The sequence below is a fragment of the Perissodus microlepis genome, chromosome 15 (assembly GCF_051167445.1).
Source record: "Perissodus microlepis isolate ML-2025 ecotype Zambia chromosome 15, ASM5116744v1, whole genome shotgun sequence".
In the NCBI taxonomy this organism is placed as follows: domain Eukaryota; kingdom Metazoa; phylum Chordata; class Actinopteri; order Cichliformes; family Cichlidae; genus Perissodus; species Perissodus microlepis.
The window spans coordinates 12,693,383-12,719,973 of record NC_140475.1 but is presented as its reverse complement, the minus strand read 5'-3'; the positions used below and the strand labels follow the sequence as shown (position 1 = coordinate 12,719,973).

The window sequence follows — 26,591 nt, the reverse complement described above, 5'->3', positions numbered from 1 at the left end:
TGGACATCAGAAACGGAGATCATGTGTCGCTAAATAATTTGGATATTAAATTATTGTGTTTCCTTATTTCACATAACACCCAGTCTTGGTTAAATCGCTCTAATTTCTTCTCATATCATCGGGAATCTTACACTACTAAAATGACTCATTAGCCAAATATTGCAAAAGAAAAATCATTTTAAATGACATTAAAATATATTATTTCCTCACAGGTATAACCATCTGTGTTATTTTAATGCATTCATTAGCAGCTCTGCTCATTTAAATTTTCGCTTCATGTTTGTACTTTTATGAGAGGTGTATATTACTTTATTAATTGTGTCTCTCATAATTCCCAGGATTTGCTGGTGTAATTTCAACTATTCCTGAACATGTTTGACAGCATATTCAGGGGTTAAATACACAACACTCCAATTTTCCATCCATAATAGATTTGTGACTCTAACTATTTGCTGCTAAAGCAATAAACCATTTAAAATGTGAGTTGCCTGACTGAAATTCAGTTTTACTCTGTTACTGAGTTCTGAGTTACAGATCTGTTTGTGCCACAGATGTTATTCTAATATCGAGAATATTATAAAATATCTCGATTAAATCTACTTTTTTTGTTATGGCATCGCTATGGTCTTAATGGAAAATTACGTTCTCTCTGAAGGGCTAATGAAATATCATAAGCATCATCATGGTCTAAAAATGATAACCAGCTTCTCACTCAGCTGTAAGATCATCCATCAGCTGCAAAATGTTGCAGTATCTGTTGGGATATAATGACATTAGACATTAAAATCAACCTGGATTTGCCGCAAAGCTTCTCTAAACAGCTTTGTCTCTCGACTCACCAGTCACTTTATTGGGCACACCTTGCTAGTACCTGGTTGAACCCTCTTCTGAACTGCCTTAATTTTGGTCCATGATGTCGTCACGCAGCTGTTGCACATTTGTCAGCTGCACATCTATAATGTGACTCTCCCGTTTCGCTACATCTTATAGAGCAAAGGTGCTCTACTGGACTGAGATGTGGCGACTGTGGACTGTATACAGTGAACTCATTGTCATGGTCATGACATGGTACTTAGGTAGGCCGTGGTGTTTTTAAAACAAAAAGTCAAATAGGTATTAAGGGACCCCCTAAACTGTTACATCACTGTCCGTCTGAATTGTTGATACAAGACGGGATGGATCCAGGCTTTCATGCCGATTACATTATATTCTGACCCTACCATCCAACAATTTTCCGATCTTCCATTGTCTATTTGCATTTGTCCACATATGTAAATGAACCGAGCTGCTGCCATGTGATTGGCTCTTTTTATGACCTCTTTGCCTTAAAGACCAACTGAACAGGTGTACCTAATAAAGTGGATGGTGAGCATAATGTGCCAGCAGCCTCTCTTAGGCTCCACAAACAAAATCTACGGAACACTGAAAATGGACTGTGCCACCTGTTGTTGTTCTATGAAAGGCATTGTTGCAGCAGCCAGGCCTAGAGTGTGTGTGCGTTTGCGTGTGTGTGTGTATATAATCAGTCCCAGTCTGCATGCTTGTCACCTCTAGTACCGCTCCAGACTGTGTGTTTGAGCGTGTGAGTTTTGTATTCAGATGAGATGGCAGGTCCAGCATCAGTCATGGTGGTCTGGAGACACAAACATTCACTCCCACCTATTCATTTCTCAGCTGCCCCACACAGTCAAACTGGCCAGTAAAAGGAAACATAAAAGCAGTTAAAAGAGGTCGCAATGACCTCATGCTTTAGCCATGAAACAATAACTTCAGGAGTGGCTGTTTCTTTCATTCTTTTTGTCCCTACACTGAATTTACAGCTGCACAACAGGAGCTCCCTGTTTGAATTCATGGAAGTTCTGAATTTGTTCAGTGGCCTATCACCTCATTTTGAACACCGAGATTTTACTTGTGAAATTCAGCACAACTGTTGGAACAATGAACCACGGGAGAGTCATTTATATATGTGTGTATTCAAGGAAGAAACAAAAGAAGGTATAAAATGTCAAGCCCGGGAATACAGTGTTAACTGCTGTGAACTTTTTTGCTTCAGGGATCTTCTTCATGATCTTGAGAAGTGCAACGCAGACCCCGTGGCCATCGCAGAGTGCTTTGTATCCAAGGTAATCAGTAATCAGTTTCACTGTTCACAGTACTGGAAGTAACTGAATACATTTAGTCAAGTGCTGTACTTTCAGGTACTTGAGTACATACATTTTATAATACTTTATATTTTGCTTTTTACCCCCCACTGTATTTATTTAACAGCTATACTTACTTGCTAGTTTCCAGCAAATGCAACATATTGGAATAGTTTAATGCTTTTTAGGCTTATACAAAGAAACAATGTCACAATTCAGATCTTTAGAAGTTGTCCTCTGAATATCTCAGATGCTTTAATTTATATAGCCATTGAGAGCCAAGCTTAACTGTTGTTTATTTAACAGAATATCTAATATTAGAGAATACTGTGGAAAAACTAAAGATTTTGAATGAACTTTTACTTGCAGTGGAGTACTTTTGCTTAGTTTTATAGGTTTAAGTAAAGGTCCGAAGTACTACCCTGTACTGTCTGTTTCTTTGCTTGCATGGGCTCTCCTCCTCTGCTTGTTGAAACCTGTCCATACAGCTGCTTTGGACACATGCACACGCACACAGAACAACATCCACGAGACAGAAAATGAGAAACTAGAAATGTGAAATTATAGATACCTTCCTCAAATCAGGTGATGACATTGCTAAAATGAACTTCCTAGAAAGTGCATTGAGGTAAGAAGCATTATTGTGCCGGTGCAAATGTCAGTTTTAAAAGCAACTGCAGGGCGGGGAGGAATGACAGCACCTAATCACCTTTTTGCTTAAGAGGGATAATTGTAGTTTTCATCAAGGAAAATGGACTCAGACTCTGCTCACGGTGTCAGAGGTCCTCTTTTCTGTATGATTCAGCTCCTGCTCTGTCTCTCGGTGCCCTACAAACTGGTGGCACGATTATGTCCCATTATAAAGTGCTGCATACCAGCACTCTGTGTAAAACACTTTGCGTTCCCTCCCTTTCCTTCTGCAATTACACCCAAAACCGCAGAGCAACTGTCTGACCATGTACACGCAAAAAAAGTCAGTTAGTGTCACAGACTCTCTAAATGCAGCAACTGTTGTTGAGACAAGCTGGTTTTATGGCTGCATAATTAACTGAGAGCTATAAACAAACCAGCCTCATGACATCTTGAAACCAGCTGATTACTCTTACAGTTAGCAAAAAGAGGTCTCAAAATAAAATGGCATTCATGTAGGGAAAAGAAGCTTTTTGTTGATGTCTTGGTGTCAGAGGATTGTACTGCTTGCTTTCAAATGTGTGCAAAGTTTACTTTTTTAAAAATCGTGCGATATTTATTGGTTGTTTGTGCAGTGGATAAATTGGGAGACAGCCAGCTTGAAAGCAAGCCTCGGGCTTCTGAAAACACATCCGTACTGCTGACGTACTGCTCTTGTAAGACTCGCAGATACCCATTAAAACCATTTAAAATATTCTGTTTTTACTGGAAGTGGTAGCAGGTTCCTGCCCCGTCTTGCTGTCAGCATTTCTGAACACGGTTTAATTATAGTTGTACGGCAATATGTAAAGCTTCCTCTTCTTCTCACAAAACGCCAGAAATTTTCTGCTCATATCTAACTGGTTGATTGATTCAACTGGTTTCTCTTAAAATGTGTATGTGCATTATAGTTTTACACCCTATTACTAAACCTTAAAGGTTGAAAGCACTACATTTTCACCTTGAAGGGACTAAAACTAGCAATGAACTTGCACACCTGATGTTAGAGTTAAACCCGGGCGCTAACAGTCTCACATTAGGCTCTTCTGTTTAGTGTTATTTGTATTGAGAGTGGCTCAAAACGCTTGTTACTGATATTTATTCATGTCTGGATTTCAGTGTGTGTTTGTTTTTAAAGGATTTAGTTTAGTGTAGATTTGTCATCAAGTAGCTTTAATACAGTTGTATAGGGGGGTGGTCAAGAGTTGGACCAGCACCTGGAAATGTTTAGTCTCCACTGACCAACCCACTACTCTAACATTAAGAAGCCACAGTTAGAGCTCTGTGTTTGTGCATGTGTCCTCATGATATCACAGGCTTCTGGTAAATGGGTTGTAGCTCAAATTCCACTTTATTGCTAAAAAAAAAGGTTAGTCATGGTTTCAAAGACCCCGGAAAACTGCTAAACCTCTCTTTCGCTATCTACAGTGAAATGCACACACTCGGAGACGCACACAAACACTGCTAATACCTTTCTAGTCTCAGCAGCCAAGGATCACATGCAAGCACAATGTTTGAAGAGGAGACAGATCTAGCTGTAAATCTCCGTCTCTCCCTTCTGGATAATTGGCTATCTATCCTCATGTTCTTTTCTGTTTGACTAAATCTTCGCTGTGCTATGTGTTGAGTAAGCCTTTAAAGCATTTTATGGGTTGCTACATGCTGACTGAAGCAAAGAGAGAACAATTACACTGACTTTTTTTTGGTCCTAATGATCCTCTGAGTTCAGCGCATACCTGATGACTCACTGTGACCAGTCCGGTCTCGTAACAATAAAACCTGCAGCTTTATTACCTTGCTATTAAAGTGATGAGTGGGCGCGTAGCCATCTATCAAACTTAAACTTTTTCTGTCTCCCTGCATACCGATTAGTGGCCGCAGTTCAAATAAGTACCAGTCTTTTCTGTGTAATTTGAATCTTGATCTCTCAGAGAGGGGTGTTTATTTTTCGTGATGTGAAGCATCTTAAAGTTAATAACTTTTGGATATTTTGACATGATGAGTATATGATTTTAAGATAGCTTATATGTATTTTAAAGGATAGTGTATTATAGGCATGAGTTATTTCAAGGCCTTCTGGTTTCCTGGTTAGGTTCAAAGAGTGTGCACGGACGGGTGTTTTTTGGCATGTCTGCACTCATGCGTGCGCTCCAAAATTTATATTATATAGCAGCTTTTATGCACTTTGTGGTCTTGTGTTCACAGTGCAGGAGGATATTAGGAGTGTGTATTAGGAGTGTGTTGGTTTGTGTCATCAGAAATCGATGGTGGCACATCTGGTTGTGTTTAGGCCTGGTCTGTGGCGGCAGACTGCTGGAGACGTGGAGAAGAGCTCTGCTCTTCAATTAAGAAAGGTTCCCACGAAGCACCTCGGGCTAACAAATCATGGGAGGATGTCTGTGTCTTTATGTACGTGTTCTTCTGTTCAGTACATTTTGGTGGGATATACTGTGTGCATGAGGTAGATTGACTCTTTGCTTCCAGCTGATTGGACGTCGTATTTAGTTCAAATCAAAACACGCACACATCCAAAGTGGGTACGTGCTCGAAGTTTATTAAGAATCCAGCGATCACATTGTCCTGGTTCATAATGTGCACTCTGTCACACACGCGCAGAGCAAACTTCTTCTGCATGTTTATGGTAACACTTCCTGAAAGCTGTACACATCCTGCACCCTACTAGTGATTACGGACACAAATGGAGTTCGTTACATTCTCACGTTACGCAAGAGAAACGAGTTTATCACAAGGCCTCCAAGAGAATATGATAAAGGGGAGCAATGAAGAGGAAGCGCTTGCAGGGAGAAAGGAGGGATTGAGGAGAAGAGAATATCCATAAGAGATTGGTGAAGAGAAGATATCAAAATGTGTTGTAGAAATAATCGTCAGGGGCAGGCGGGGATGATAGGAGGATGAGAGCAAAGAGGTTTAGACTAGCTTTGATAACTCATGCTGTCTTTGATGTCTTTGATGTTCAGGGAGGTATGCGAGGTGGGAAAAGTCTCAGTTAAAAGGGAGGTGGGTAAGGTACGAGGGGATATTTAATGTGAGTGCTCAGGGCTGTTGGGATAAACAGAGAATTAAAGGCCAGGATGGAAGCTAATCATAAGCTACAGGGATGAGGTTCAATTAGGATCAGTGAATGAAGGAGGAGTGGAAGCCTTGTCTGTGGGCTTTAAGTAAACATGAAATAACCCAATTCATCAAAGTGGACACAATCCACTGCAGATGTATTATAACCACTGATTAAACAGGAGAAAAAGCATGTGGATACATATTGACCTGTAAGGGATTATGCAGTACCACAGCTTTCCTGTCTGAGCCCATTTAATCACAGCCACACATACTTTAAGTTACTGCTAATAATTTGGCTAGTAGTGCTGCTGGGTTTAATTTGAATGTATTTGCTCTTGTGTCGTGTGTTTTCAAATCATATCTGCATGATATGAAATCCCATTAGAGCCATCTTCCTTGTCTTCCTCAACAAGCTTTGCTTTTTGACTTTCTGCCCTACATAAACAAGATTTTTGTTTTAATCACTATCTTGCTTTAAAATCTGTATTTTCACAGAGAAATTATTGCTCTGAGAAAATAGAGCAGCACAGTCTGCAAATAAAACTATAATAGCACCAAGGAGTTGTGCAACACTGACAAAAACAAATGCCGACCTCGTGTGACTGTTGTGAGTCAGCTAATTCTTTTTTCAAAGACCTAAAATGGGCAGACAGACATGATATCATTAGTAAATTGCACAAATCCAGACCAAATGCTCAGAGGTGTGATTGTTCTCCTCACAAACGTACAAGATATTTCGCTACCACATAATAAAGTGTCAAAAAAAACAGTCAAAGCAAACTCCACACTATCTCAACAACTATGCAGTTGCCAGTGCCATAAAATCCGGGCATTAATTCCCCTCCCCTTTCATCTGGTATCATCATCAGGTCCGCTTTGGTTAATACCTCTAAAATTATATACTTTCCCATCGGCTGTTGGTGACATGGTGGACTTTACACCTGATAAGTTGCTCTGTGTTAGCATTTTTATTGTTGGCTTCTTACCATTATCAACACCAGCATTTAACTCAAAGTACAGGTTTGTGCTTTCGCTTTGCTATGCACCTTCATGCATCCACTAAGATACAGTGCCAACAAGTGTGACATGACATCATACCGTCTGACACGTTTCTCCTCTACACTCCTCTGTCTCGTTTCATGTTACAAAGCTGCATCAACTAATTTGCTCTTTTTGTTGTGTTTTACAGAGTCAGGAGTTCCACATTTATACCCAGTACTGCACCAACTACCCACGGTGAGAAAGCTACGCTGTGTGTGTGTGTGTGTGTGTGTGTGTGTGTGTGTGTGTGTGTGTGTGTGTGTGTGTGTGTGTGTGTGTGAGAGACCAACCACGCTTATTCACTAATGGGGCCCACTGTAGAATTGTTAAGTCATCCTGATCTCACCTTCACATGCCATCTTCCCAGCATCTCACATAGCTCTATTGTGTATGTTGTTCAATGCATTACCTTATCCCCCCTTTCTGATGAGCTGACACTCTCTATAGAAGCCTCCTCAGCAGGAGTCAGAGTGTCTACTTTCAGTTGTGCCTCAAGGTCTCTCTAAATCCCTCCCTTCTTTCAGTTTTTTCTTCTTTTCCTTTATTGGTGTCCTATTGACAGAGTTACAGCCCACATACTGACAGACAGAGTATTAAAGTTGTCACCTTATCATAGCTAATGCTGTTAATGTTTTATCCTGCTTTGCCTGAGTGCCTCAGTTCCATGGGGCACCTGTGTGTTACAATGTACGGGGCTTTTTGTGTCAATTTCTATATTGTGTGTAATTAAATGAGCTGAAATATGAAGCAGGTCTTCCTGCCATGACACAGTGCACCTTTAAAACACTGATAAAAAGGCATAAGAAGGAGGAAATGCATACAATCTAATGATGACTAATTGAATGTTCTGTGTGTGTGTGTGTGTGGGGGGGGGGGGGTCTGTTGTCAGCTGTTTAAGATAGACTTTCTCCTACATCCACACCACAGCTGGTGACCCCTATCAAGGTCACACACGACACACACAGACTCATACACAGACTGGGAGACACTTACATATGCACAGACACGCACACACACACGAGCTGTAGATGTATCATGGTCACACTGAGCTCAGAGGTCAGGTTTCCTCCAGAACAATGTGAGGCCTGTGTGGAGCTGCGCTGGAATTTAGACATGCAGACATGCACATGAGTGCACATACACTTACACAAGACACAGAAGAAAGAGACAAGTTCACAACTGTCTTCCTCTGTCTTTTTCCACTGTGCGTGTGTGTACACATAAACTCAAACACATACAGCCTCCATTGGGTAGTGAAAAAGTTCTTTATGCTTCAGTAGGTCAGACAGCAAATGAGCTCCACCGAGCAGTAAATGTGGTTTTACGAGGCTGTAGAGTGGTACAATATGTTGCAAAAATGAGTTGATACAGGCCAAGCTAACAATAAAAGCATCAAATACGCAAATAGAAACTGATATTTGAGATTCTGGCCCTATTTTTGAATAAAAGACTCAGCAGACCAGGCAGCATTTTTCCAATCTTCTGTTGAACAGTTTTGGCAAGGCTGTGCGAGTTGTAGGCTCGGGTTTCTGTTCTTATCTTAAACAAGTGGCAGCCAGCGTGGCCTTCTGCTGATTTGGCTCATCTGCTTCAACGTTGTGCATTCAGAGATGCTCTTCTGCATGCCATGGCTGTAGGGAGTGGTAATCGCCTTGAAGCAGTCTTTCCACTCCGAAAACTGCCACTCACTTTGTGTTTTCTCTTTTTTCTGATTGTTGCCTGTAAAGCCTAGAGATGGTTGATCAGTAGATCTGGTATTGCTGAAATACTCCGCTCAATCCAAACAAGTATGCCATGTTCAGAATCCTCATTCTGATGCTTGATTTGAAGATCAGCAGGCTATCTTGACCATGTCTACTTGCCTAAATGCATTAAGTTGTTGCCATGTCATTGACTGATTAGATAGTGTTAATGAGCAGTTGAACAAGTGTACCTAATAAAATGCCCAATGACTGTAGCATGATAGCCGGACACAAATTTGGCTTATTTTTGTATGCGTTTGCAAATATACGTGCACACAGTGTATGGCTGCCAGAGCTTCAAGAATAATAAACCTCATGGAAAAAGTACACATAACAGCTCAGATATCATATTGTGTATTAATTTACATACCTCACCGTGTTATTCAGAATTAGCATAATATTAATTTAACCACGTTGTTCAAGCGAAAACTGAAAGAGAATCTCTCAGTCCTCCTTAAATGTTTTTGTCAGGGCACATACCGATCCCTGTTATGTCTCTCACTCTTGGTTAATAATCCCTTTGTGTTTGGGTGATATATAATTTTTTCCCCCCTCCTTCAGTTTTACTTTACAGCTCTCACTCATCATCGCTGTCAAATTACAGTTTCTTGCAATTCTCATCTTATTTGCTGCTTTTTGTCTCCACAGGTCGGTTGCTGTGCTCACAGAATGCATGAGAAACAAGGCGTTGGCCAAGTTTTTCCGCGAGCGCCAAGAATCTCTGAGGCACTCCTTGCCCCTGGGCTCCTACCTGCTCAAGCCAGTGCAGAGAATCCTCAAGTACCATCTACTATTGCATGTACGTCTTTTTTGTCTAGCCCAAAGCGCGCGCGCACGCACACACACACACACACACATAATGTCATCCAAACAGTTAGTCTTTACCCACAAAAATGTGAGAGCAGCCATAATTATTATTATTATTATTTTTTTAACCTATTCCAGTGTGAATGCATGTCTACGGTTAAGTAACTGAGCTGAGATTCCAGCCCACCTCTGATGGAGAAGCCAAATGTTTAGACATATGGTGCTCAGTATGCATGTTCCTGTGTGTCTGTGTGGTTGCATTACACTGCATGCATTGTTGTTATGAACACAAAACAAAACATAGTAGTATGAACATGCTCGTGAATGTTTTGCTTTCATTGTGTGCAAATTCCAATTGGCAGCATTTAAAAAATATGTATATATTATTATTATTATTATTTTTTTTATTTTTTTTTTTTTTACTTATTTGTGCCACCTGTGCAGGAGATAGCCAACCACATGGAGAAGGACACAGAGACCTATGAGGTCGTACAGGAAGCCATAGACACCATGCAGAGAGTGGCGTGGCACATCAATGACATGAAGAGGAAGCACGAGCACGCTGTGAGGTTGCAGGTACAGCGAGCTCTCTCACATACATTAAAATCACGACCGAACCTTTCCATAAATCATTACATGGATGACGTGTGATGGCGTCTCCTGCGTGCGTTCCACAAGTAAACAGCTACAATACTTTGAAAACCTTTCAAGGAACAAATTGTTTGAGCGTTCTGCGCAACAGTTATGTGAACTCCAGGTTTGAATCGGCCAAGGCCCCGATGCTCCCTGCATCTTACACAAGTCAGTGCATTTTCCACTGGGCTAATGATGGCCTTGCATAAGGAGGACACATAAAAGGGAAGCTTGTTTCTTTTATCTGCTCGGGGGATAGAATAGTCTGATGAATGCAGGAATGTGGGGGAACAATTTCCGTAAGAGTCTGAAGGAAGTATTTGCTTCATAAAAATGGTCAGTTTATGCTTGTTTTGTAATTTTCTTCCCTTTTAATTTTCTAAACATTTATTTAGGCTTCAGTGTGTTTGTCCTTCCACCCAGTAACCTTGTTCAGGTCATTTAACACTCTGTTTTCGTCTGTATTTCTTGTTTTTTTGATAAGTTGAGTTGTCTCATCGTATTTATTTTTGTGCTCCAGTTTGGCAACACAAATATGTTTAGTTTTTTCTTTGTTTTTTTCTCAATTTCGTCACAAGGGCATGATTGTGTGTCCCCCTTCTTGCTGTTACCATATTTAACTCTCGTTACTCTGTAACCCTGTGATTGCAGGAAATCCAGAGCCTTCTTACCAACTGGAAGGGCCCTGATCTGATTGGCTACGGAGAGCTGGTTCTTGAAGGAACATTTCGTCTGCAGCGTGCCAAAAATGAACGAACACTCTTCCTCTTTGACAAACTTCTATTAATAACTAAGAAACGAGAAGAAACCTACACGTACAAGGCTCACATCCTGGTCAGTGACGCAGCTTGAAGAACTTCATGCCCTGAAGAAATGCTAAGGATTTCAATGCTTGTGCTCCGTATTCTAACACTACTTCCTGCCTGTCTCTTGTAGTGCTGTAATCTGATGCTGGTGGAAGTCATCCCTAAAGAACCACTGAGTTTCAGTGTGTTTCACTACAAGAACCCCAAACTACAACATACAGTTCAGGTATAGCAACATTGCATAAGAGAAGACATGTCAAACCAGACACCAAACACCTTTTGAATTTAATTACACGTTTGAAAATGTAGCTACGAGTGACATTGTGCAAGTCAGAAGTTGTGATGGTTGTTGCTTCGTGATTTGCAGCTGTCTTATTGTTTTGTATTTAGTCTAGGCTCACGTCACGGAGCTGTTCAGACACGTAGACTGTTTAAAGGCTAACGGTGGCCATTGTTGTTTCCTAATAACTGTTTTTCGACGAGCGCTGAAAAAGAAAGCTAATATGTGTTATGCAACAAAGCTGCTCTCCACTTCTTAAGGATTTAACCCAAACCTTTTGAACTGTATTTAAAATACATGTATGAGATTATCTCTTCTGTGATGTTGTGCTATTTGCCCGCAGGCTAAATCCCAGCAAGACAAACGCATGTGGATCTTACACCTCAAGAGACTCATACTTGAAAACCATCCTGCCAAAATCCCTGCCAAGGTAAGAGGAGCTTGTCTCCTGACAGGCCCCATCTTTATTCAAAGATTTCGTAACTGCTTTGAGCGGGATGTGCTGAAAATGTCACTCCCTCCTACTCACTCCATCTCTCTTACTTTCTCATATTCCCTTATCACCCTATCCTGCTTTTACACTTTCTAGCGTCTTCCTATCAGCATTCATCATCAGTTTTTAATGAATTATTTTTATTCTATGTTATTCTGTTTTGGCTTTTTTTGTTATGTTTTATTGGGATTATTCCTAAATTTTTGTATTTTATTTTAAGTTGTCACACATCTGTGAAAAGCACTTTAAACATAAACTTTACTTTCTTTTCTATCTCTTCATCTGGCTTTTGACATGTGCAGCAAAAACTAAGAATTTTCAGAGAAAGAGTTTCCACGAAGAGGCTCCTTTGATAAGTCTCAAGTTGAACTGTAAAGTGAATACAGTAATATGGTGCCACCTAGTGTCAAAATGCATTTAAATAAATGCATGCATTTTTTTTCTAATCCAAAATTGTCTTCTTGCAGTTCTACTAAAGTAGTTGAATTGTAATTAATTTAATAATTATTATCAATAATTCAATATTCTTGCATTCAAAGCAACAAAAGGGAAAATTATTGAGAATGACAAAGATCCTCAGCAAAGCACAAGTGCATTTTTCTAAATTTTTAATGCAGCTTATCAAAAAAGACTCAATTGCAACAAAGTGGTTAAGTTATTCAAAAGACTTCATCCTAATTTTTTTGTTGTTGTTGTTTCCGAATTCCAGGCCAAACAAGCTATTTTGGAAATGGATGTGACACGTAAGTACCAATTTCTAAATTAGTGATAATTTATTAAAATTGTACCTTTGGTATATTTTAGTCTAATGTTCTTTTTGCTGCAGGTATAAAAAAAAAAAATTCAATATTCATTTATCACTTATTTGTTTTCCTCTACTGCCATTTTTTTTTCCCCAGATCATCCCGGGTTTCACTATACCCCCGACGGTGAAAAGAAGGATTCCCCTCAAACCAAGGAAGGCCCCACTCCTCGTAGAGGGCGCAGGAAAGGTGAGAAAAGTCTCAGTCAATATTGTGTTGAGCAAAAATTATGTTTCATAGCTTAGTGTGTAAAATAAATAAAAATTAAAGGAACTGAACACACATCTAATCTATATTTATTTTTCTGTCTTCCCAGAACCTCTGTCCAAATTACTGAAGAATGCTAAGCAGAATGCAGCCAATGCAGACGGTGAAAAAGTGAGTCATGCAAAGACAAACCAGGAGTCAGTGTACACACACTTGTGAACAAATTTTACTTAACCCAAAATGTGTTCCTTCTCTATGCAGCGAACAAGTCTAGGTGCCACACTGCTTTCTCCAGTGTCCCAGCTGGCTCTGGGCACAATTGGCCGCAGCCGTAGCCTCATCAACCAATCACAGGAGTCCTTAGATCCTGGTGATCACTATGACCACAGTGACCGGGAGGAAGGGGAGGAGTCACATCAGCAGGACGCTGACGATGAGGATGACAGTGGTCTGGTGGGTTTTGGCTACCTATAGTTGTGCACTATATTTAAATTTGCCAAAAATATCCCTGTGAAATTCGGGGTTACATGGAAATCCCCCAGTTTGTTTCCATGTTAATCCAGTCTTTCAAACATATTGGTAATACTCTAAATTCTGCATTCAGGGAGGCGGAAAGAGGCTGCGGGTGCCTGGCAAAGGCAGTAGAAAGAGGCTGAACCCTCAGGCTTCTGTTGATAGCATTGAACAGTGGAAAGCTTTCAACATGAGTTCAGCAGACCTACAGGTACAGTATCAATTTGGAGCTAATGAGAGATGCAATATAAAATTGTACTGGATCTCAGATTTTTCAGCTGCTTCAGTCACGTGCAATACAAATGATCTCTGCTGTCCTTCAGAGAGCCAGAGAATCCCTCGTACGGGATGGAAGTCACCACCCACCACTCCTCAGGACACCACACGTGACAGAGGAGCCTCCAGACTCCCCCATTCCCTCTGTAATAGTAACAGAAAGTGACCCGTCTGTGAGGAACATTTGGGCAGACCATCAGGCTCGCAGGGCAATGTTCCCCACCCGCCAGAGAACAATGCAGCCTGACGATGAAGACGAGGACATCTACCAGATGTTTGTTCCCACAGAGCCAAACGGACAAGAGCCAGAGGTGCCTTCAGAGAGATCAGAAGCTACCTCATCGCCAAGGACCGCTCGGCCCTGCAGCTGGCATGTTGAACAGGTGCCCACGGTGCAGGTTGAACCTCCACCCAGCGGTAGCAGAGTCCTGCGGAGGGCAAGCAGTGCCGGGGAGAAGGCTACAGAGCCTCGAGAGAGCCCCGAAGATGACCAGGTCGGTCACAGCAACCTGGAAGTGATCCACACTGAATCATCCAGCAATGATATATCTGGATCATCCTCAGCTGAGCAGCTGACAATGGATGATATTGAAAATGTTTATGACAATATCAGCTATGAGGACCTAAAGAGCATGGGACTCATCAGAAGAGACCCTGAAGGAAGCCAGTCGCAGAAAGATGCTTCTACAGATGCACAGCGTTCCCAGAGTGAGGCAGAGAGAGCAGTCAATGTTCCAGAGGTCAAAGAGTCTATGTCCAAACCAGACCGTTTGCCAGAGGACCATAAGTCACTAACACAAGAGGGGAAGTCATTTGGGACATGTGAACTCAAAATAGTGGAGGAGGAGAATATCTACGACACAATCTGTTTTAGGGATCCGCCATCAACCAAGGTCGTGGAAAAAAATGAAGGTGATAAATTAAAAGAAGAGAGGGACAGTGTGCTGCTTAGAGCATTTGTTTCTGAGCAGAGCTCCCACTTTAGAGAGGATGAAGGACCAGCCCCCTGCCTTGCCCCATGTTCTTCTGAGCCCGATTTTTCGTCTTCTTCCACCTCTGAGACCTTTTCTCAGAGCTCACAGAAAGGAGATAAGATGTCCGAGCAGGTCGATGAACTCTGGAACGACTTGGAAAACTACATCAAGAAAAACGAGAAGAAAGCTGATCGACTTCCTGCTGCATTCCCAGTGAGTGCCAGCGAGTCGCCGAAGAAGACCTCGTCTGTCAAAAAAAGCCCTGTGAAGAGCACTCCTGTAAATACTCATGCAGCCTGTGCACCCACCAGTTCCCCAACACATCAACCTAAGCCCCCACCTGTCACTGCCACACTCTCATTCACCATCCCAGTTATCAACCTTCCTGAACAAAGTGAAGGTACCACTGAAGAAGAAACCCACAGCCCTTCTCCTGCATCACGCCCCCTTCCTGTCACCCCAGAGCCCGTCCCAGGAACCGTGAAGAGCATCCGCAACCGACTGGCTCGTCTAAGCAGCGGCAGCTTTCGCCTGGAGGATGACGATCTGGTGGAGCTTCCCCAGCGAAACATCTCTCAGAGAGAAAATTCCCTCAAGGACCTTCACAGTTTGTTCCCAGGGGAGCTGGCAGGTCTGGACTCACCCCTGGCATCCTCCTCTCTCCTGCTGGGTGAGTCTGTGGACTTTCCCCTAGAACTGATGGACAAAACTAAGAGCCGTGTGTTCCTCATGGCACGCCAGTATAGCCAGAAGATTAAGAAAGCAAACCAGCTGCTTCGCATGAGGAGCATGGACCCTGGAGACTCTTGCAGTCGGGCCAGAGCAGAGAAGAAACAGAAAGATCTCGCAGCCATCTTAGAGGAGAAGAAACAAGGAGGTGCAGCCATAGGTAAAAAATAATAATAATAATTCTCAGATGCTAGAGTATAGGTTTAAATTTGTTTCCATTTTGTGTTTCTGTGGGTAGAAATCTGTAGATCACCTATTCAAATACCCATAATATGACAATACAGCCCTTCTCTGGCAGCTCTCCTCTCCAACCAGACCAGCACAAACAAATGCAATCACTTCATATGTGAATGAGGGTAGTAGCTTTCCTGTGCAGGAGAAGAAATGCGAGCTCGGAATTCAGCTCGAGGCCAAAACAGTTACAGTGTCACCATCTCTGACATATTTTGCCAGCAGGCCCTCTTTTAACATATCCAGTTGTTGGCAAAGCTGGAATAGCAGTTCATTCAAGTTTTTCATTGTCTCAATGGATTCACTTTTAAAACAACCAATAGGATTTTTTTTAATGAAATGCCAATGATTGGCCAAAGGTGAGCTATAGATGTCTAGTTTCCTATTGAGACCACTTAAATTATATTATGTTGAAGTTATTATTGAATATTTGTCCAGTGAGAGCCAAAAATCTGAGTTTTAAGATGCTCAAAATATGGTTTGAGCAAAAAATGGTGCCTTTATTGTATACCAGTGCTGTTAGTTTATGAGCAAAAATGCAAACATGCCTCACTCACACTTCTTTTGCATCATTTTTTTTCTCCCATCTTAAGGTGCAAGGATAGCAGAGTACTCCCATCTGTATGACCAGGTGATGTTTAAAGATTCCTCCAGTCCAACCTCTGCTACCCCACATCACTCCCATCCAGGTCTGTCATCTTCTCCGTCCATGCCTGAGACCTCTCTGGAAGAGGACTGGCTCCACTCTACCTACAGCAACGGAGAGCTGGCCAGCTTTGTCTCCTCGTCTAGCGAGGTGGGAGAGGCTCGAGCATCTTCTACCCCTCAGCGCAGGCTTACTTCAGCCTGCTCCACCCCTTCTTTCTTCCCTCCATCTCCGACCACTCCACCGGCACAGAGATGGAGCTCGTGCATTTCCGCGCCTATTGAGAAAGAAGAGCACGTGTACAGTTCCATTAAGAGACATCCTTCCTTTAATGCACCATCTTTGCCCGCAAAGTCCTCCCCTTCTGCTCAGTCAGTCAGTTCTACTGGCAGCCAACAGCAGGAGAAGTCTGGACTTAAATGTAACGGACTCGATGTAGATCGATCCACAAACAGACTTCATGGTCCAAGTCTAGGCCGAGCTGGCCGGCAAAGTAGCCTCCCAGAGCGGTCTACCCAGGGGCTTTCAGACCTCACTTTACACGATGGCCAAAAGGTGGTGGTCCTGAATCGGGCTTCTGCACTGAGCATACTCACCGCTACCCAGAACTACTTGGCCAACTTCAAGGACAATGGGGAAGATGACGATGACTATGTCGAAATCCGCTCAGAGGATGAGAGTGAACAACAGCGTGACAGGTTGTCGCAGAAGAACGGCAGCTCAGCCGCTCTTGCCGGTCAGAATCGGGGCATTATCCAGTCTCAGAGTCTACCGTGCACCCCAATCCGCTCCTGCGACCCGCTGAGACCTTTGGACCACGAGCATTTGGAAAAATACCTGTGGAACGAGCCGCAGCAGAGCCAGCCCAACATCGTCCAGTCTCTGAGGGAGAAGTTTCAGTGTCTGAGCTCCAGCAGCTTTGCTTGAGGCTGTGTGTCAACTAAAAAGCCAAATCTATATCAACAAAGGGAACAATGCTGCTTGGCCTTGACTGCCCTACATCTTAAAACACAAAGAAATGTAAAGCAAATATAACACAACTCTCAGTGTAGATCAGCCATATTTGTAATGACATGTTAATGCCTTCGCCTTCTGTTACAGTGCTTTGAAGTTTAACATAATAGGTGACCATTAACGGTCAAAACGCCACATCAAAGCTTGCATGTAAGCTGCCTTAGCACTTCCAGAGATCGGGGTGGGTGGGTGAGGGGTCGCTAGAACAAAGCAAAGTTCTCAGTTGTCTGTAAAAGGAGTCCAGTGTGACTGAAAAGATTTTAATATTCAAACTCTTTGATTGCTTTTTGTGTTGAACCTTATAGACATAACTGGTGTCATATGAACTGTTGTACAGTAGTTCAGGATACTGACTGAAATGTACTCTCTTCTGTGCTCAAGGTCTTAGACTTAGACTCAAACATCTAGTGGACTTTGACAGATTGTGGCCACCACCATGTCAGAAGTACCTCTTCAGTGGTGTTCTTAAGGTTAATTTTAACTGCACTTTCATCTCTAGTTAATATTTACCTATATAGGAGAGGTGACCCAGATTCGTGGCTAGTTTTAAAAAAATTTGCTTACACTATCAAACAGTTCCAAACAAGCAGCTTTACAAATATACAGTTCAGATTCGCAGTCTTCACATGTGCTACTCAGGCTAGTTTTTCACCTTTAGGTGGCTAATACAAGACCCAATAGGTTAAGTATGACTAAACATAGACTTGTAAGTCTATTTGAAGTTATTGTACGTCACTCTGCCTACCACCTTTCTAGGGTATCGTGCTTTAAAAATTGAGAAGATGCTGATATTTTAGATGATCAATAAGAAATATAGGATTAAATATTTATTTTGAATCTGTGAGCAAATCGGAAATGTTTTTTACGTGTTGATGTCTGGGGCCATCCATCGTGCACAGCTTAAATGTTCATCTCAATAAATAAATTGTGCGTGTGTGTGGATTTATTTTTTTTTATATTATAATTTAACCTTTGCTTTTAAGAGGGACCACAAAGGAAAGGATTAAGGAGATTTACTACAGTACTGTATATGGTGTAGTTTTTTTTGTTTTGTTTTGTTTTTTTTAATTGATCATCATCTGTTTGTTTACCTAGTTTACGTCTTGGGACACTCCCAACTGTCACACTACTGATATTACATCCTCACTCCCAGAAAGTCACCTCGACAATTCGTCAACACATTTGTTTTTTTTCTTTCCCATCAAAGCAAACCCAAGATTTATGCCACATTTGTTTAATTTCTGAATGTCCTATTTATTTGAAAACATCCCTCTGTTACTGCCCCGTGTCACTATTACTGCGAGCCACCGACTGGTTGTAAATGAAAGAATATATTTATTGAAAGAGTTTTATTATTATTTAGGAGCTCACAAAATTTGTATCAAATACTGTGAATATTATCCGAAAAGGTTTCTATCACGCACTGCTTGATAAATACTCACGAAAAAGAAAACCACACAAACATTTAAAAAGCACAAGATCGTGGCCTGTTGTTCATGTCAGGAGAATTGCATCAAACACAAGTTAGGAATATGAAGTATTTTTGTTCCATTGTACATTTTCGTCCTGTTTCACTGGTGGGGATTGTCAGTTTTCATTTACTTTTTTTTTCTTTTTTGCACTTTTTTTGTCCTTTTCTTTTTTTTTTTTTACGTTGAATTTGTAAACACTTTGTAAAGATGTACATTTTAGGAATGTTATTCTTCTATGCCATAGTTATGCTTTTTAATGCTTCGATGTTTAAGTTAAGTCTACTGTATTTTTTTAACTGGCTAGATGTCGTGGCTCAACAAACTATGTTTGAGGTAATAAATACAGATTGAACTCACCTTTGTGTGTGTGGGTTTTTTTTTCCTCTTGTTATCTCACCACACTGAATAATAGGACTCACAGCAGTCAGGAAGCTTTTCGTTGTGTACTATAGTTCTTATTAGCAGCAGAGCATGCATGTCATTTACTTAAGTAAAACTGTTTGCAATGGCAGAACACTTCCCAGCACTGAAAGGCACTTCCCGGCACTAATGGTATGACTTTCAAAATCCTACATCACCTCATTCTTAAGTTATTCCATTCACAAACTTATGTGTCCGCTCTTCCTGGACAGTTGACGACAATACCCCATTGAGCCTTTTATAGCTGAGCAGTCAAAACTAAGCCAAAATGCTAAAGTGTGTTTAAAACAATATAATAATAATAATAATAATAATAATAACTACACCCCATGAACCTTTCAGCTGAGGTCTGGACTTTGACTGCCTCATCTCAGCAACTTGCTTCTTTTCTTTTTCAGCCATTGTATTGTAGAGTTGCTGTTGTGTTGGGACCTGTGTCCTGCATAACTCAAGTTGGCAAAGCTTTAGCTGTCAGACAGATGGCCTCACATTTGACTCTAGAATGCTTTGTTACACAGAGGAGCTCATGGTCAACTCTGCAAGATGTCAAGGCCCTGTGACTGCAAAACAAGCCCAAATCATCACCCTTTCCCGCATACTTGACTTTTGGTTTGAGGTATGTTCAGATACAGCTTTGCAAATATAAACCATGCTGCCATCTTGTTTTTATAAAGAGGAGGCTTTTCTTTTTCTTCCAAACATGTCATAATTGTTCCCTCTTAAAGTGAGGGTGTACTTTTCCACTCACTGCTTTCACTCTTCATTTTGGCTTAGTTTTTGATAAATAAACATAACGGCATATGTAATGTTTTATAATTAATCTGAGGTTGTAGTTACCTAATCTTAAGATCTGCTAAGGACTAGATTATCCTGATATGTAAAACAGAATTTAAAGAGGGTGTACTTTCGTTTCACCATGACTTAGTAAATAAAAATATTTAATCCATTCGAAAGTAAATGTGCTTGAAATGGAAATATCATCTCTAATATATTATTTCCAAGCAACTAATTTGTCTCGTTGCTAAACATATTATGAAATTATTGAGTATATGGAATTTGTGAGTGAAAGCAAATATAAAATTAATTCAAATAGTTTTAACTTTCTGTTGATGTACTGACCAAAAATAAATGCAAACAAATATTAATCTTTCAATACAAAAATAAAGAAAATACCGCATGAAACTAAGGAAAAAGTTGACAACAAATAGGATATTCATCCGCATAACAACAGTATCAACAGTAGCGGGCGCACAAACAGCTTGGTTCGGACGAACCAAGAAGAAGAACTAGGGCGCGGCGCGGCTGTTTTAGGGCATGCTGGGAAATGACGTTTATAAGAAATGACTCAACAAAAACGTTGATTTGTAATTTAAAAAGAGAACGACATCACGTGAAAAAATGTAAAACATTTAATAGCGAGTTCTACCACACAATTAAAAGCTCTCATACTGAAAAGATCGAGATTTTTAAGATATTTTCTTCTCGAACCTTCTTCCCAGTACCGGTTTACCCATAGTGCACTGCGCCGCTTCCTTTCTTCTCGGTTGTGCGGTGGTCCAAAAATGTCGCTATTAGATGGTCCGTTGAATGTGCTCGGCCAGAGGACAACTGGCCAATCTGTTCGCACTCAAAATGGTGAGTTTATGCGCTGCTTAACTTTGTAGGTCAGATAAAATTAGCGTCTCTGCTATGTGTTTATTATAACGGGCAAGAGAACGGTTTTATGCAACACACGTGTGGATCACGCTAATGCTAGCTAATGTTAACTTAGAGATTGTGCTTCCTGTCTATTACTATTACTAATATTATTAGTAGTATTATCATTATACTACAACACTGCAAATCTATTCTGTCTCAACTGCAGCACGTGTTGCAATTGTCTAATCCCATTTTAGTACCGTCCACTCGTACTACAATGAATGGAGGGTTATGCTAATGGGATAGAAAAACTCTGTCATGGTCTGAAGGTGTGGCGAGCTGAATGTGCGCCTCTCTGAATGAAATGACAGCATATCCCTCTGACTGAGGTCCGAAAGGTCAAAGGATGTGCCTAGTATCTTTAGATGCATTGAACTTGTTGCTTCACGCTCGCTAGTTACAGTTTCCTTTTTGCTTCTGCAGTTATGGCCGCAGCATCCATCGCCAACATCGTCAAGAGCTCGCTTGGACCCGTTGGCCTCGACAAGATGTTGGTGGACGATATCGGGGTCAGTATCACGTTTGGAAGCCTTTTGTATCACGCTCTGTTTATATGCCATTAAACAAAGGTTACTGTAGTAAACAGAAGGTTTAGATTGGCGATCAAATACATGAAGAAATATCTTGACTGTCAGGATTGTTTGTATTGCAGTTTTAAGCAGCTTAAATCTCGACCCTCACAATTTCACTTTATATTAACATAAAATACCTACAACTGGTGAAAACAACAGACAGGAGTCTCCGTGGACTGTGAGGCTCACAGACAGCAGTGAGAGTAGGAAGGGGGTTGAGGTATGCACTGGAGAAAAGAGGAATGAACGTCTCTAGAAACAAGATGGAATACATGCACGAGTTTTATTGACACTTAAACTATCATTCATTCTGCTGTTTCGTTTTTGTTATACTATCTTGTTGGACTTCCAACAGGTGTTGCTTAGAAAGTATTAAATCAACTTCAGATTGTGCAAAATGCAGCAGCCAGACTTCTTACAAAAACCAATAAAGCTGAACATATTACACCAGTCTCAGGAGCTTTACACTTGCTACCCAGTGCTTTAAAAATTGATGTTAAGACTTTACATATATTGAAAGCCTTTCATGGCCTGGAGAATATATACTCAAATTGCTGTTCCCACATCAACCAGTGCATAGGTTTAGATCACAAGGCAGAAACTATAATAACTACATAAAAGCAATAGTTGCTTATCAGTCGTGTTTTGTGGTTGTTTCGACAGGATGTGACCATCACCAATGATGGAGCAACCATCCTGAAGCTGCTGGAAGTGGAGCACCCAGCTGCAAAGGTCCTGTGTGAACTGGCTGATCTGCAGGACAAGGAGGTCGGCGATGGGACAACATCTGTGGTGAGTAGCTACCACTAGCTCCACTGGTGTTTGTGAATGTTTTAGCAGCTAATTTGTTGGATTTTACATAATACAGAGCTTCAGAAACTGAATTGCAGCATCCTGTTTTAGTACTATGCACCTGCTTCTTATTACGGGTGTGTGGCTATGCTAACAGGAAAGAGAAACTGTCCATCATGATCTGAAAGGGTCAAGCAGCCTCATTTCTGCCACTCTTAATGAAATGATGGTACAGTGCATGATCCGTATCTTTTGAGTTTTATTGTTGATAGAAAATTAAGCTTGTTCCCATATTTTAGCTCGCATTGTTTGCGTTGCTTTTTCTCAGGTAATTCTTGCTGCAGAGTTGCTCAAGAGTGCCGATGAGCTGGTGAAGCAGAAGATTCATCCCACATCAGTCATCAGTGGATACCGTCTGGCTTGCAAGTGAGATGATGTTAAATATAAGATCATCTAGGATCTGTTGCAGTTTTCTAATGCTCAAACTTGCCGTTATCTTTTAGAGAAGCAGTCCGCTACATTAATGAGAATCTCACTATTGGAACAGACGACCTGGGAAGAGAATGCTTAATCAATGCCGCTAAGACCTCCATGTCTTCCAAAATCATCGGAGTGTATCCTTGATTTGTTTGCAGGAAATCAGCAAAATTTACCAGTGTTTATATTTTGCATGTGCAGAAAGCTTTTCTCACTCTCTAAAATAATTGCCTTGACCCAAGCCTTCAGTGATGCAGACTTCTTTGCTAACATGGTGGTGGATGCTGCCATGGCTGTGAAGTTTGTGGACAGCAAGGGGGTAGCTAAATATCCTATCAACTCAGTTAATGTGCTGAAAGCCCATGGCCGCAGTCAGAAGGAGAGTTTCTTGGTCAACGGGTATGCAGTGAACTGCACAGTCGGTTCACAAGGTAAGTCTGTCACAAAGCCTGAAATTCATGGATTTTAAGTGTAAAAAGTGAGGATGTTGGTGATTTCTTTTGATTAGACTCCCATTTAAATTTGCTGCTATGTCTTTCCTGATGGTGTATGCAGTGATACGCGTGGGAGACAGTAACCATGGCTAAGAGAAAGGTAGTCACAGCAGTTTGAACTGTGGCAAAGCCTCTTTTGGCCTGACAGTAGAATAGTTCAGGGACCGTTTTTCCCTTCAAACAGTTTTGTAACTGTTTTTATAATTAATTTTTATTGTCCTTTGGATTTTTAAAATGATGTATTGTGTCACAGGTATGGTGAAGCGTGTCGTTAATGCCAAGATCGCTTGCCTGGACTTCAGCCTGCAGAAGACCAAAATGAAGATGGGTGTACAAGTTATTATTAATGACCCAGAGAAGCTCGACCAGATCAGACAAAGGTGATTTTTGAACATTTTTTTTTCTTTAAACTGACACATTTTTAAGAAACATCCCATTAAATTTACTGTGTTGCTTCATCATTAGCTGACACAGTGATACGCGTGGGAGATATCATAAGCAGCCACATGTGAAGGCAGCAGCTCTTCCCTGAGATGCATGACTACTAATGTTGGCCGGACACTTTGTGCATAGCATGCCTTTATAAATATACTGTTTAAAGTGTTGCAGCTTATTGTGAAACTGATAACAAAGCTCAAAACAAAGGAAATGTGGAGGTAAAACTAAATATGTATTTTTGGTTGGTTGCAGGGAATCTGATATTACCAAGGAGAGGATCCAGAAGATTTTGGCATCAGGCGCAAATGTTATACTGACCACTGGTGGCATTGATGACATGTGTTTGAAGTATTTTGTGGATGTAGGAGCCATGGCTGTTAGACGAGTTTTGAAGAGGGACCTCAAACGCATCGCAAAGGCAACAGGAGGTAAGAAAGAAGTAAGCTGCAGTTTGTGTCGATTGGCATTTACTGCTTTTAATATTCGCGTATGCATTTAGATGCGTCTGTCACACACTTAAATTTAGAGTTTCCACCAGCAAATATTCATGTTTGACCTTGTCTGTGTTTGTCCATTCATAGCCACCATCTGCCCTTCTCTGACCAATCTGGAAGGAGAGGAGACGTTTGAGGCCACTATGCTTGGCCAAGCTGAGGAGGTTGTGCAGGAGCGCGTCTGTGATGACGAGCTCATCCTTGTCAAAAAGTAAGAAATAAGAACTAGCAGCTGCTTGAGTAGTGGTGAAGCAATACTAAGTCAGTTGCATGAGTATAAAGGATTTAATTAAGTGCACTTCTTCTACAGCTTTGGCAAAAGTTGAGGGTTTTCCCTTGTACAATAATTGTCCACATAAGACCCCTCCTTTTTTTTTTTTTTTTTGTTAATTAAAGGCTGATGTCGTATTGTCGTCACCCTGCCAGGTGCGTGGCATAGTCACCCAAATTAGTAAATGCAGTAATTTGAGTAAAACAGTAATGCAGGATTTTGAAATTGATTCCATTGGTGTATCTACTCAAAATCTGAGTTTGTCTCAGTGACTTTTCTAAAAATAGCTTAGATTTTGCTAGGAGGCTGAGGAGCAGCACTGGCAGCTTCCAGTTTTTCGTTGTTTTTTTTTTTTTTAATCCTGGCAGTTAGCTTTGAAAAAGTCAGGACTGTGTGATGTTTACAGATGAGACAACTATGTGTTTGTATGCATTGTTTTTGAGTGATTATGAATAATACAAATCCACTTGGAATAGGCTCACATTTTTCTGATAAAAATTGAAGTAATTGAATGGTATGGTCAGTTTGAATGAGCCATATATTTTCAAGTTTAGCATTAATTGGTTTAGAGCCTCAATACTGCTAGAGTATTGAGTTTCTCTGTTTATTCTGCGTGTTGGCCCAGTTTAACTTGAATGAGTTGCTGTAGGCTTGTAAACCATTGTATGACAACTGGAAACAAATTGATTGCATTCATAGCACAGCATATGGTGGACGTGGACCAAAAAACAAGCAAACAAAAAAAATATCAGTCAAATGCCAAGAAATATGGCTAACAGATGAGTTGAGAGCCTCAGAAGTTATTTCAGAGATAGTGACTTCCAGAATGAGTCTGTAACTGATGTCAGATGCCTTATGCAAGATTTTGTAACCTACTTCATGTTACATTAACATGAAATGTGAGGATTCAGTGAGGACTACATTTTCCTTGAATTAATTGAATACCCAGGGAAAGTTTACAGACCTAAAGGACAGGTTTGGCTCGTCTTCTTCTCTCTAAAAACAAAGTTTGTTGCGGGGGATCAAGTTCTAGTTTTGTATTTGATCATTTTGTATTTGATCATTTTGTATTTGATTTTAAAGTCCTTTTTTCGTTTCTACATCTAGAGTTGATTCTCATTCTGATCACTATATTTTCTGACTTTCTTTCCCCTCAGTACCAAAGCACGCACATCAGCCTCCATCATTTTGCGTGGAGCTAATGACTTCATGTGTGACGAGATGGAACGTTCACTGCATGACGCTCTCTGTGTGGTCAAGAGGGTGCTGGAGTCAAAGTCTGTAGTGCCCGGAGGAGGTGCTGTGGAGGCAGCCCTGTCAATTTATCTGGAGAACTATGCTACCAGCATGGTGAGCTAGCAGCTATTGGGAATCTGGGGTTGATGCTTTTTATTTTTTTTTGTTTGTTTTTTTTTAATTAAAGTAAATTGTGCTCATCAATTTGCTTCAATCTCTTTAGGGTTCCAGAGAGCAGCTGGCTATTGCAGAGTTTGCTCGATCTCTCCTCGTCATCCCCAAGACGCTGGCTGTGAACGCAGCACAGGACTCAACTGACCTGGTGGCCAAGCTGCGGGCCTTCCACAATGAGGCTCAGGTTAACCCTGAACGCAAGAATCTCAAGTGGTGAGTCTTACCTCAGCTGCAAGTTTGTTTATTAGGCATTTCCATTCAGTTAGTCCTTAAACGAGCACACTACTAACATGTAATTACACTGTCAGTGGTTTGTCTAGTTCTGGCTCAGTCAGTTTTGATCCTGAAGTTAATCTGCTGTTAGATTTGCCTATTTTGTCTTTAAACTGTTTAAATATGCCAGATTTTTAGATTATATATATTTTTTTTTTTAGACAGAACTGTATGAAAGTAAGATTTTATTTTGAAGTTAATCTGTCTTGGACGCTAAGTGAATTTGCATATTTTGGATTCCCTTGTCCTTTAGGATTGGTCTGGACTTGGTGAATGGCAAACCCAGAGATAACCGTCAGGCCGGTGTGTACGAACCCACGATGGTTAAGACAAAGAGCCTCAAGTTTGCCACTGAAGCTGCCATCACAATCCTCCGCATCGATGACCTTATCAAACTGTTCCCAGAGCCGAAGGAGGGCGGGCATTCGTACCAGGAAGCTGTGGAGTCTGGATCACTGCAGGGTTAAGAGGCTCCAAATTGGTCCCAATAGATTCAACTTCTGTATTTATACTCGAGAAGCTCTCCATGGCTGTTGCTCTAGTGTAGGCTGTGCACGTTGCCTGTTTACTGTTCTCCCACTCCCTCTGCCTTGGAGCTCTGTCTTCTAGAAGAACTGTAAGCGATTGCTTTTTTTTTTTTTTTGGACACTTAATAAAGCTCAGATGGTTGTAAATGAGTGCTGGAGTAGTCCCTTCATAA

At 41.1% G+C, this 26,591-nt stretch overlaps 2 protein-coding genes and 1 non-coding gene across 5 annotated transcripts in view; all 3 read left to right on the top strand.

The window, feature by feature from the left end:
* The window catches only part of LOC146371845 (pleckstrin homology domain-containing family G member 1), a 61,026-nt gene extending 42,118 nt beyond the window's left edge, over positions 1 to 18,908 (top strand). For all 3 annotated transcript variants that reach the window (XM_084952818.1, XM_084952820.1, XM_084952819.1), the window contains exons 4-17: positions 2,054 to 2,123; positions 7,075 to 7,121; positions 9,317 to 9,467; positions 9,920 to 10,051; positions 10,760 to 10,942; positions 11,045 to 11,140; positions 11,538 to 11,624; positions 12,397 to 12,430; positions 12,587 to 12,679; positions 12,807 to 12,868; positions 12,959 to 13,150; positions 13,302 to 13,421; positions 13,534 to 15,349; positions 16,014 to 18,908. In XM_084952818.1, coding sequence (XP_084808944.1) covers positions 2,054 to 2,123; positions 7,075 to 7,121; positions 9,317 to 9,467; positions 9,920 to 10,051; positions 10,760 to 10,942; positions 11,045 to 11,140; positions 11,538 to 11,624; positions 12,397 to 12,430; positions 12,587 to 12,679; positions 12,807 to 12,868; positions 12,959 to 13,150; positions 13,302 to 13,421; positions 13,534 to 15,349; positions 16,014 to 16,993 — 4,063 coding nt within the window. In that variant the 3' untranslated portion in view covers positions 16,994 to 18,908. The remainder of the gene's footprint in view (positions 1 to 2,053; positions 2,124 to 7,074; positions 7,122 to 9,316; positions 9,468 to 9,919; positions 10,052 to 10,759; positions 10,943 to 11,044; positions 11,141 to 11,537; positions 11,625 to 12,396; positions 12,431 to 12,586; positions 12,680 to 12,806; positions 12,869 to 12,958; positions 13,151 to 13,301; positions 13,422 to 13,533; positions 15,350 to 16,013) is intronic.
* A 1,577-nt stretch (positions 18,909 to 20,485) lies between these two features.
* tcp1 (t-complex 1) lies at positions 20,486 to 26,568 on the top strand. The gene is made up of 12 exons (XM_084953401.1): positions 20,486 to 20,607; positions 21,094 to 21,179; positions 21,906 to 22,034; positions 22,363 to 22,460; positions 22,538 to 22,648; positions 22,761 to 22,942; positions 23,259 to 23,385; positions 23,696 to 23,871; positions 24,025 to 24,148; positions 25,366 to 25,558; positions 25,668 to 25,831; positions 26,145 to 26,568. Exons 1-12 carry the CDS (start codon positions 20,535 to 20,537, stop codon positions 26,356 to 26,358), a joined length of 1,677 nt encoding a protein of 558 aa, XP_084809527.1. The 5' UTR covers positions 20,486 to 20,534; the 3' UTR covers positions 26,359 to 26,568.
* LOC146371844 (small nucleolar RNA SNORA29) lies at positions 20,855 to 20,992 on the top strand. Its single transcript, XR_014802839.1, has one exon. It is a non-coding gene; the product is annotated as a small nucleolar RNA SNORA29 (small nucleolar RNA).
* Positions 26,569 to 26,591: the final 23 nt, after the last annotated feature.